Source organism: Ceratotherium simum, chromosome 14 (assembly GCF_057802395.1).
Source record: "Ceratotherium simum simum isolate JZ-2026a chromosome 14, ASM5780239v1, whole genome shotgun sequence".
Taxonomy (NCBI): domain Eukaryota; kingdom Metazoa; phylum Chordata; class Mammalia; order Perissodactyla; family Rhinocerotidae; genus Ceratotherium; species Ceratotherium simum.
In genome coordinates, this window is record NC_141913.1 from 17,766,754 (window position 1) to 17,779,295 (window position 12,542).

At 35.2% G+C, this 12,542-nt stretch overlaps 1 protein-coding gene across 3 annotated transcripts in view; it reads left to right on the forward strand.

The window, feature by feature from the left end:
- TAF4B (TATA-box binding protein associated factor 4b) overlaps window positions 1–12,542 on the forward strand; it is a 124,462-nt gene that overhangs the window by 39,101 nt on the left and 72,819 nt on the right. For all 3 annotated transcript variants that reach the window (XM_004420981.3, XM_087439091.1, XM_087439090.1), the window contains exons 8-9: window positions 877–1,012; window positions 2,415–2,520. In XM_004420981.3, coding sequence (XP_004421038.1) covers window positions 877–1,012; window positions 2,415–2,520 — 242 coding nt within the window. The remainder of the gene's footprint in view (window positions 1–876; window positions 1,013–2,414; window positions 2,521–12,542) is intronic.

A 12,542-nucleotide genomic window follows, 5' to 3' on the forward strand; every position in this document is an offset into this window, starting at 1 on the left:
ATTTATGAAAAATTAGAGTATGGAATAAATTGTTACCCCCAAATTCTGTTCAGAAGTCTATCTCCTGGCTCGTTTAAATTAGCCATATATGAGTTTAAGGACTTATAAATAGTTCACTGTCAATAGCTGGCTCAAATACAGGGTGTCTGTTTTTCTTCTTTGAAGTGAAAAAATGAAGCTCTGCTATTCTGTTTTTTCTTCTTCTTTGAAGCTAAAAATAAGGCCCTGCTATTAATTTCTCTTCCTTTATCCCCAGGGCTCACCCTCTGGATTTCTTCAACTGTTATCTTGGAGAATGTCTTTAGCGCTGTCATTTTCCAGATACTGTTAAAAAACAGCCCAATAACAGTTCCTATCTTTTAGAGAGATATTTTGAAATATTTATGGATAAAAAGTGATGTCTGGAATTAGCTTTAAAATAATTGAGGATGGTGGAGAAGTGGGTAGGGATATAGATGAAACAAGATTGGCCAAGAATTAATCATTGTTGAAGCTGGGTAATAATGGTATAGGTGGTTTCGTTTTATTGTTCCCTCTATTTTTGTACATGTTTGAAATTTTCCATGATAAGTTAAAAAATGAAAATAGGATCCATATGGAGATTTAAATTGGGCAGTATGTAATGCAAATTTGAATTCCACTCTAAAAAAACAAATATATTGTGTGAGATAATCAGTTTTTTGCTTTTGAATAAGAAGATAATTTTGCTCTATACAAATTTAAATTTTAAGTAGGCTTCATTATTATGCTAAGAGAAGGGTGTATTTACAGTTAGGTGAGCACAATCCTTTAGTTCTGTTTGATATGACTGAAAGCTTGTTCTTTCCTAAAGCAGTTTTAGTTGAATGACTATATTGACAGTTCTCATCCTTTCAGGTAGTCCAGCAGCCTTCAGGAGGCATTGCAAAACAAGTGACCACACTTTCCCATTCCTCAGCATTGACCATTCAGAAATCTGGACAGAAGAAGATGCCTGTGAGCACTGCAATACCTACCAGTCAGTTTCCTCCAGGTAGACTCTGGCCCATTCCCTCTCCATCACACTGGGTTGGAACTTGTCAGGGTTTTGTACTCTCTTTTTTTTATTATTATTATTTTTTTTATTGGTTTATAACATTGTAAAAATTTCTGGTGTACATCATTATACTTCTATTTCTGCATAGATTACCTCATGTTCACCACCAAAATACTAATTACAACCCATCATGTACTCTCTTTTTTATTGTTATATTAAGCAAAGAGAGATTTGATCTTTTAAGTTGGGACCTATGAGAGAGGACTGAAACATAACTGTTACGTTCTTTGTACATACATAGCTACTTTTTAGGACTATATATTGTTTTAGAATAAAAGAAGCAACTACTCTTGGTATTTTGTAATTAGATAAAACAATCTACTAGTAAATAAGTACTTATTTAACTTATAAAATTTGCTGTAGGGGCCGGCCCCGTGGCTTAGCGGTTAAGTGCGTGTGCTCCGCTTCTGGTGGCCCGGGTTCGGATCCTGGGCGCGCACCGACGCACTGCTTGTCCGGCCATGCTGAGGTGGTATCCCACATACAGCAACTAGAAGGATGTGCAACTATGACATACAACTATCTACTGGGGCTTTGGGGAGTAAAAGGGAAAGAAAAGGAGGAGGATTGGCAATAGATATTAGCTCAGGGCGGGTCTTCCTCAGCAAAAAAAGAGGAGGATTGGCATGAATGTTAGCTCAGGGCTGATCTTCCTCACCAAAAAAAAAAAATTTGCTATAGTCTTATTTCTTTTTAAAATGTACTTCTTTCTCTAAGTTTGGAAATCAGTCTTATGCATAAAAGCTAGATGTCTTATGTATTTTTAAAATCTACCAGTATAAATGATATATTTTATTATTATTTATTCTTTTTTGAGGAGGATTCGCCCTGCGCTGTCTGTTGCCAATCTTCCTCTTTTTTTCTTTTTTCTCCCCAAAGCCCCAGTACATAGTTGTATATGATAGTTGTAGAGTTGTAGCTTCTCTATGTGTGATGCTGCCTCAGCATGGCTTGATGAGTGGTGAGTAGGTCTGTGCCCAGGATCCGAACTGCTGAAGCAGAGCTCGCGAACTTAACCACTACACGCTGGGCCAGCCCCGATATATTATTAACATATGTTTCTGGCACCTTTTCTGCGTAATATTTTTATAATGCTGGCAATTCTATAGACAATCTGAAGACCATATAAAAAAGAAATGGAGAGGTCTTGATTTTATAAGATAATTTCTTATGTAGGGAATAAATTCATTGTCATGTTTGAATTTAAACATAGTTCTAGGGCAGCTTGAAATTTTCTTAATTGCTCTACATATATTAAAAGCTTTTGCCTGAATTTTTCCTAATGAGGCTGGATTGCTTTTTTTAATCCACTTTTTTCTTTCTTCTTTTGTTTTTATAGCTTCCATTCTAAAGCAAATTACCCTGCCAGGAAATAAAATTCTGTCACTTCAAGCATCTCCTGTTCAGAATAATAAGATAAAAGAGAATGGAACAACATCCTTCAGGTAAAGAAAATAAATAGTTAAAACGTGGTCTGGTTTATTTTTTAAAAATAATTTAAAATTTTTTCTCTTTTAAAAACAGAAGAGATGACAGAATAATACTTATATAAAATAAATATATTGATGCCTTTTAAAAATGCTAACAGTACTTTATTGAGTATAATTTATAAACAGTAAAGTGTGCAGATCTTAAGTGTACAGTTCAATGAATTTTGACAAACATATGTACCTGTATAATCATAATCCGCTCAAGATGCTGAACATATCCATCACCTTTATGCTCCTTTCAAATCAGTCACCCCCAACCCTTGCCTCTGGCAGCCACTCTTCTTATGTCCGTCATCAGATCATTTTTGTCTATTCTTGAACTTCATGTAAATGGAAAGTTACACTATCTCTTCTTTTACTTCTGACTTTTTCACTCAGAATATTTTTGAGATTCATATTATACATCATCTTGAATATTAGAAGACTGTTCTTTTGTATTCGTGAGAAGTATTCATTGTATAAATGTAAATTTGTTTATCCTTTTTCCTCTTGATGGACATTGGATTGTTTCTGGTTTTTGATGGTTACAGTCACGTGCCGCATAACGATGTTTCCGTCAACGATGGACCACATGTACGACAGTAGTCCCATAAGATTAGTACCAAATAGCCTAGGTGTATAGTAGGCTAAACCATCTAGGTTTGTAGTAAGTACACTCTATGATGCTCGCTAGACAAAATTGCCTACCAATGCATTTCTTAGAACATATCCCTGTCTTTAAGCAATGCATGACTGTATGTATAAAGCTGCTATAAACATTTATGTACAGATTTTTATGTGAACATAGATTATCATTTCACTGTAGTAAATATATATGAGTATGATTGCTTGGTCATTAGGTAAGCATGTGTTTAACCACTTAAGAAACTGCCAACCTCTTTACTAAAGAGACTGTACCATTTTGCATTTCCACCAGCAATGATAAGAGTTCTCGTTGCTCACCAACTATATCAGAACTTGGTATTGTTAGTTCTTTTGATTTTTACCATTTTAATAAGTGTGTAGTGGTTATTATTATGGTTTTAATTTGTATTTTCCTGGTGACTAAAGATGTTGAGCATCTCTTCTTGTGCTTATTTTCTGTCTTCTTTGGTGAAGTGTATATTCAAATCTTTTGCCCATTTTTTCTTATTGAGTTGTATGTTTTCTTATAGTTCAGTTTTTAGAATTCGTTGTATGTTCAAGATCCAAGTGCTTTGCCACATAGGTGATTGGGAAATATTTTCTTTGTGGTGTGTTTTATCATTCTCATACCAGTGTCTTTCACGGGGCAAAAGTTTTTAATTTTGCTGAAGTCCAGTTCATTAATTTTTTCTCTTGTAGATTATACTTTTCATGTTTTATCTAAGAAATGTTTGTGTAACCCAAGGTTACAAAGATTTTCTCCTATGCTTTGTTTTAGAAATTTTACAGTTTTAGCTTTGTCCTTTGATATTCTTTAATTTCCACCTATTGCCTATATAAAAATGTGTGGATATTCTACTTTCTTCTTTTCCTCCCTTCTTGCATTTTTAGTTGGCATTATTTCTTTGTCACAACATGTAAACATTTGTACTTTAGTCTTCCTTCCTCACCTTCAGCTACATTTTAGTTGTAGGTCTACTTTTATATTAAAATGGTCACCCTAAGTCCTTTTTCTGAGGTTTTCTCAGTCATCTCTTGGTTAGATGATGTTCATCCACTTAAGAAGGGCTTATAGGTATAGAATTCCCTAAGTTCTTGTATGTTAAAAACTTTTTTTTCAAGGTCCTTGATACTTGCAAGACAGCTTGCCTGGATATGAAATTAACACGTTTTGTATTGCATTTTTAAAAAATACTGCTTCATTATTGCCTTGATTTTTATGTTGTTTTTAATTTATTTGATCTTTTTATCTGAAGGCCTTGAGAATTTATTTCTTTGTCTTTGAAATCTAATAGTTTTACACTAGGATATGTTGTGAAACATTGATCATTCTGGCTTAATTTTCCTAGGTTCCCAATTGGCACTTTTAATATGTAGATTCTGGTCTTTTGAAATTTCTGGAAAGTTTTCTTGGATTGTAGTTTTAAATATTAGCTCTAGTCCATCGTTTTGTGTTTTTTTTCTTCAGGGACTGCAATAGTATGGATTTTATTCCTTTTACTTCTTTTTCTTTTCCATTATTTTGTCTCTGATCCTTTTTTATTTCTTTATCTCATTTTCATTCCCTTGGTTGTTGTTCCACCTTTTTTCAATGCCTCTTAATAGGGTTTTGTTTTGCATCTATTTGCCTTTGAAAACCTGTTTGATTCCCTTTGTCTGCAGCACTCTAAATTTTCCCTTTCACCAAAATGTACCTCTCTCTCTCTTTTTTGCCTCCCCACACCCAGAAGCTTACTCATTTTGAAGTCTGCCAGGTTTAATTGAATGTAGCCCATGCTTTGATCTACCAGGACACCTTTTTAGTATTTTCAGATTTGGGATGTAATTAGTCTTCCTGCCAATAGTGTATATCATATTTATGCCTGCTGCTAGTTCTCTTGTCTCTCTTCTGCAGTTTTTCCCAGTCTGCTTTTGCCACAAGCCTTGAGTCAGATGGGGGTGGGGGGTGAGTTGAGCAGGGGACAGGGAGTAGGTCGGTGGGGAAGTGGTCGCCAGAGGACAAGAGAGTGTGCATCGGGACTTGTTGTTTTCCGTTTATATTTATCTTATTTTGAAGTTTGGATAGTCTTTGTCTTTGAGTTTTGCCAAGGCTGTGGTTTTTGTTGTTCTGTATTGTTTTGAGAGGAAATGTTGGAAGATGGTGATCTAGGCCGTCTTCATCATTGTCTTCCGATGCGGTGAGTTTTGACAAAAGGCTAAATCCACATACCAAGGACCTCAATCAAGATATATAGAATAGGGGCCGGCCCCGTGGCCTAGCGGTTAAGTACACCTGCTCTGCTGCTGGCGGCCCGAGTTTGGATCCTGGGCGCGCACCAATGCACCGCTTGTCGGGTCATGCTGTGGCCGTGTCCCACATAAAGTGGAGGAAGATGGGCACAGGTGTTAGCCCAGGGCCAGTCTTCCTCAGCAAAAAGAGGAGGATTGGCATACATGTTAGCTCAGGGCTGATCTTCCTCACTCACTAACTAACTAACTAATCAATCAATCAATCAAACTCCAAAGCAAGCAATGCAAAAATGTCTTGTTGAAAAAAAAAAAAAGATACATAGAATGTTTTCAGCATCCCACAATCTTCCTTTGTGCTCCTTCCCAGCCAGTCCCCTCATTACACCCCAGGCAACCACTGATTGGCTTCCTATCATTGTAGTTTGGATTTGTCTTTCCTAGGGTTATAAACCAACAGAATTATATAATTTGTATTCCTGTGTCTAGTGTCCTTTGCTCAGCATAATGTCTTTGATATACATCCAATATTGTTCCATGTATTAGTCATTTGTCCCTTTTTATTTCTGAGTATTATTCCACTGTATGGATATACCATATTTGTTTGCACTGGATTGTTTATCTCTTTATCTGTTGTTTGACATTTGGGTCATTTCCAGTTTTGGGCTATTGTGAATAAAGCTGCTAGGAAACATGTGTCCAAGTCTTTGTATGGGCTCATTTTCCCTTTACTTACGTGAATATGTGAGAGTGGAATTGCTGAATCATATAGTGTGGATACATTTAACTTTATAAGAAACTGTCAAACTGTTTTCCTATGTGGTTATACCATTTACATTCCCACCAACAAAGTGTGAGAATTTGTTCCAGCTGTTCCACATCCTTGTCAACAATTAATACTGCAATTTTTTTTTAAGTTTTAACTATTCTAGTTGGTATATAGCTATATTTCATTTTGGTTTTAATGTGCATTTCCCTTGTAGCTAATGATGCTGAGTATATTTTCATGTCCTATTGGCCATTTGTGTAACTCCTTTTGTGAAATGTCTGTTCAAATATTTTGCCCGTTTTTAAGTTGAGTATTTTTGTCATGTACTTTTTCTGCATCTATTGAAGATGATCATTCATTTTTCTTATTATTCATATTATTCAATGTATTGTGAATTACATTGATTTAAAAAAAAAAGTTTGAAGGTTAAGTCAATCTTGTACTCCTGGAGTATTATCCTTTTTATATATTGCTGTATTTGATTTGATTAATATTTTGTTAAAAGGTTTTGTGTTTATGTTCATGGGGGATTTTGGTCTATAGTTTTCTGTTCTTATGGTGTCTTTGCCAGCTTTTGGTATCTGTGGTTATGCTGGCTCAAAAAATGAGTTGTAAAGTATTTCCCCCTCCTGTGTTTTAAATCTTTGTGTAGAAATTATATTATTTCTTCCATAAGAAAGTAGGTCTTTTGTTTTCTTTTGGTGAAAGTTTTGATAAGAAAGTTGGTTTCGTTTATAAATATATGGGATATTTAGATTTTGTATTTCATCTTAATGTCAGTTTCAGAAAATTGTATTTTTTTAAGGTTTTTGTACATTTCATCTTTTAAATTTGTTGAAATTGTTAATTTGTTGGAATTGTTCCTCATACTTCCTTTTCTTTCTTTTTTTTTTTTTAATAATTTTATTTATTTATTTTTTCCCCCAAAGCCCCAGTAGATAGTTGTATGTCATAGCTGCACATCCTTCTAGTCGCTGTATGTGGGACGCGGCCTCAGCATGGCCGGAGAAGAGGTACGTCGGTGCGCGCCCGGGATCCGAACCCAGGCCGCCAGCAGTGGAGCACGCGCACTTAACTGCTAAGCCACGGGGCAGGCCCATCCTTTTCTTTTTAATGTCTGTAGATTCTTTAGTGGTAATGTAGTATACTGTAATTTTTTCAAGAATTTTGTGTATTTTATCTTTTTTTTTTTTTTTTTTGAGGAAGATTGGCCCTGAGCTAACATCTGCCAACCCTCCTCTTTTTGCTGAGGAAGACTGGCCCTGGGCTAACATCCATGCCCATCTTCCTCCACTTTATATGGGACGCCTGCCACAGCATAGCCTGACAAGCAGTGCATTGGTGCATGCGCGGGATCCAAACCTGCGAACCCCGGGCCGCCACAGCAGAGCGGGCGCACTTAACCGCTTGCGCTACCAGGCCGGCCCCTGTGTATTTTATCTTAGTTGTTGACTTTTTGGGGAAGAAAGTTGTTCATTTTATTCCCTTATCCTTTTAATATCTATAAGATTTGTAGTGATGTTCTTTCTTTCCATTGATAGGGTTTTTTCAATTTTCTTAATGGTTTTAAAGAATGAACATTTGATTTTGTTATTTTTATCTGTTGTTCATCTTTTGTCTACTTTATTAAAAAAATATTCCTTCTCCTTACTTTGGGTTTAAGTTGCTTCTCTTTTTCTAGCCCCTGAAGGTGGAAATTTAGATCATTACCTTTTAATCTTCTTTCTAATATAGGCGTTTAAAATTATAAATTTCTCCCTAGGTACTGATTTATCTTCCAACTAATTTTAGTGTTTTGTTTTCATTTTCATTCATATCAAAATATTTTCTTCTTTCTCTTCTATTTAATAGTGCAAATATTTGGGGCTTTTCTAGATATTTTATGCATTTATTTTCTAATATAATTTGTTGCGATCAGAGAACATACTCCATATAATTTTAATGTTATTAAATTTATTGAGATTCTTCATTGTGGTCAACCTTGATGAATATCTCATATGCACTTGGAAAAATGTGTTATTCAGTTTTGGACAGTAGTTTTTTGTAAATGTCAGTCTGATGAAGGTAGCCAGTAGTGTTCACATCTATTTCCTGGCTTTTTTTTTTTTTTTTTTTTTTTTGACTATTCCCATCAATTACTGAGTGTGGGTATTAAATTTCCAACTTTGATTGTAGATATTCTTATTTTTTTCCTTTAGTTCCTGTCAGTTTTTACATTATTTATTTGATGTTCTGTTATTAGATGTATACGTATTTATAATTGTTATGTTTTTCTGATGAATTGGCCCTTTTATCACAATTAAATGTCCTTCTTTATTTGAAAATATTTCTAATATTGCTGTGTATTTTGTCTGCTGAGTATAAACACTTAGCTTTGTTATTATTGTTTACGTATTCTTTTTCCTTCCTTTTTCTTTCAACCTACATGTGTCTTTGTATTTAAAGAGTGTGTTTTATACATAGCATAGAGCTGGATTGTGCTTTTTTTTTTGATCAAATCTAACAATGATTCCTTTTTAACTGGTGTATTTAGACCTTTACATTTAATTTAATTATTGATATTGTAATATTTAGGTTAATATTTTGCTATTTTATTCATCTCTTCTTTGTTTCCTGTCTTTTGGGATAAGTGATTATTATTTTATATTCCATTTTAATTCCTCTCTTGGCTTTTTATCTATATCTCTGCATTTTTTTTTGTTTGGTAGATTTACAAGGATTATAATATGCATTTTTAGACTGTCACTCTCTATTTTGAGTTAATATGGTACTACTTCACGTAAAATAGGGGAACTTTGCAACAACATAGGTCCCTTTACCCCACTGTCTTCTTCTGTGCTATATATTTTTATTTTCATATATAGTACATCAGCATACGTTATAAACTCTATAGTATTATGATTTTAGCTTTGAACAGTCTTTTTTCTTAAAACAGGCTTTTTCTTTAAAACATTCCAAGTGCTCTTCATTTTCTTGTGTAGAGTCCAGTTTTCATGTGGTGTTTTTTTCCTGTCAGCTGAAGATCTTCTTACAGTATTTCTTGGTCTACAGTTCTGCTGGTGACAACTCTTCTGTTTTCCTTTCCCTGAAAACTGTTTTTGTTTACCTTCACTTTAGGTGGGTAGTTTGTTTTTTTTTTTAATTTAAAATTATAGGCTGGCATCTTTTTTACTTATTTACTGTGAAGAGTTAAAGGTGTTATTCCATTGTTTGCTGATCTCCATTGTTTCTGATGGGAAGTCAGTTTTAATTCGTATCATTGTTCCCGTGTATGTACTGTGTAGGTTTTTTTCTCACTGCTTTTAAGATTTTCTCCGTGGATTTTAGCAGTTTGACTCTGCTTCAGTTTGACTCTGGTTGTAGTTTTCTTTGTGTTTCTTATACGTGAGCTTTACGGAGCTTTTTGAATCTGTAACTTGGAGTTTTTTCTAACTATGGAAAATGTTCTGTCCTTATTTCGTTAGAATTTTTTTGTCCTGTTATCTCTGCTGACCTTTTTTGATTGCAATTATATGTGCATTAGACCTTACTTGATATTTTCCTACATATCAACAAGGCTTTGTTTATTTTTCTTTGATCTTTATGTTCTGTTAAGTCTGTCAGCATATTTGTATGCTTCCTTAAAATCTTTGCCTATTAATTGCAACATCTGGCTCATTTCAAGATTAGTTTCTGCTGATGTTTTTCTTGACCCCAGATCACATTTTCTATTTTTCATATGTCTTGTAAATTTTTGTTGTGTTCAGAACATTCATTGACTTCCTGTTTTTCACGTCTAGTAATTATTGACTCTGGATTCAGTTATGTTCTTCTGAAAACTTGATTTTTTAATTTAGTAGACTTGATTGTAGCTTAACCTGACTGCTCTTGAATTCCAAACTTATTCTTCTCTAGGCTGAGTAGCAACTGAAATATTCACTCAGTACTTTTCTCTTCCTCTTGCTATTTTTGTTAGGCATCCTGGAGTGTTCCCTTGGGCATATGTAGTTCTTCCACCAATCAATGAATAGATCAGATTTATGTGCAGATTTGAGGGCTACTCCTCTATGGATCCTTACATCCTGGTATATCTTTAATTGTCCAAGTGGTCTGTCAACACAAAAATCTGTCCTGTGACACCTGACACCAGGAATGTGACTACACAGACTGGGGAGTGCTCTCAGGTCAAAAGATATAAACTCACAAATTTTATCCATTGTTGTTCCCATCTTTTTTTTTTTTTTCCTTTTTTATTTATTTATTTTTTTGTGTGAAGATCGGCCCTGAGCTAACGTCTGCCAGTCCTCCTCTTTTTTTGCTGAGGAAGATTGGCCCTGAGCTAACATCTGTGCCCATCTTCCTCTACTTTATATCGGATGCCGCCACAGCATGGCTTGACAAGCGGTGCGTCAGTGTGCGCCCGGGCTCCGAATCGGCAAACCCCGGGCTGCCGCAGCGGAGCGCGCGCGCTTAACCGCTTGCACCAGCGGGCTTGCCCCTGTTGTTCCCATCTTTTAAGGGTCACTTCCCTCCAGTTTCTGCCTGCTTTTGTTCAGTTCTTTAAATGGTTGCCTAAAAGTTGTATGTTGATTTTGTAATTGTTATTAATCAAGCTACTCTGCTGTTACCAGAAACGACAACCTCCATTTCTTTTTTAATAGATTATTATTCTCTGGTGGAATTATCTTTTCTTCTGTGTTCCTGAACAATTAATCCTAGTTTTGATTTTTTTTTTTTTGCTGAGAAAGATTCACCCTGTGCTAACATCTGTTGCCAATCTTCCTCTTTTTTTGCTTGAGGAAGATTAGCCCTGAGGTAACATCTGTGCCAGTCTTTCTCTATTTTGTATGGGGGTCGCCCCCACAGCATGGCTGGTGAGTGATGTAGGTCCGCACCCGAGATCCAAACCTAGGCTGCCAAACCAGAGCATGTGGAACTTGAAGCACTCGGCCACGGGGCTGGCCCCCAATCATAGTTACTTTAAAGTCCTTGCCTAATATTCCCAATATCCAGGTTATCCATAAGTCTGTTTCTGTTATCTGGCTTTTTAGTCCTATTTCTTGGTGTGTACTTAGTAATTTTGAGTCAAAGTCACATAAAAATAAAAAATAATTCTAGGAGTTTTGGATTAATTACCTCCAGAAAGAGAATTTGTCCAATTTTCTGGTTGGCAGCAGAGGAGCAGATTGCCTTAATCTAATCAGTAACTGAGCTGAAAAAAAGCTAGGTTGTAATCTTTCCAAGACTCCCATGTCTCTTTGGTTCTCTTCACTTCCAGGGTGTAGTCCCTCAGGAATTTCAACTAAGACTTAGGGTGCTTTTCTTTGCTGGATTCTGAGCCTCAATTTTTATTTCTGGTGTACTTCAAGGGTATTTAAAACTCAGTTTGCTATTTTTGTTGTTGTAAACTGGCATGATTCTTTTTCTCCCCCAATTTTAAAAATTGTTGTAAAATACACATAACATAAAATTTGCCATCTTAACCATTTTTAAGTGTATAGTTCAGTAGTATTAAATACGTTTATAATGTTGTGCTACCACCACCATCCATCTCCAGAACTCTTTTCATCTTGTAAAATGACACTTTATACCTATTAAACAATAACTTCCCATTTCTCACTTCTCCCTTTCCCCTGGCAACCACTATTCTACTTTCTGTCTGTACGATTTTGATTACTCTAAGTGTATCACGTAAGTGGAGTTATACAGTATTTGTCTTTTTGTGACTGGCTTATTTCACTTAGAACAATGTCCTGTTGAGGCATATGTCAGAATTTCCTTCCTTTTAAAGACTGAATTATATTCCATTGTATGTATGTGTCACATCTTGCTTATTCATCTGTCGATGGACACTTGGGTTGCTTCCACATTTTAGCTATTGTGAATAATGCTGCTACAAACATGGGCCTGCAAATATCTCTTCAAGTCTGTTTTCACTTCTTTTCAGTATATACCCGGAAGTGGAATTGCTGGATCTTATGGTAATTCTATTTTTAATTTTTTAAGGAACTGCCATACTGTTTTCCACAGCAGCTTTACCGTTTTACATTCCCATCAGCATGCACAAGCGTTCAATTTTCTTCACATCCTTGCCAACACTTGTTATTTTCTGTTTTGTTTTGTTTTATAATAGCCATCCTAATTTAAGGTCTAAAGTAGTATTTTGTGGTGATTTTGATTTGCTTTTCCCTGATGACAAATAATGTCGAGCATTTTTTCATGTTCTTATTGGCCATTTGTAAATCTTTGGAGAATTGTCTATTCAAGTATTTTGACCATTTTTTAAATCAAGTTGGTTTTTTGTTGAGTTTTAGGAGTTCTTTATATGTTCTGTATATTAATCCCTTATCAAATGTATGATTTGCAAATATTTTCTTCT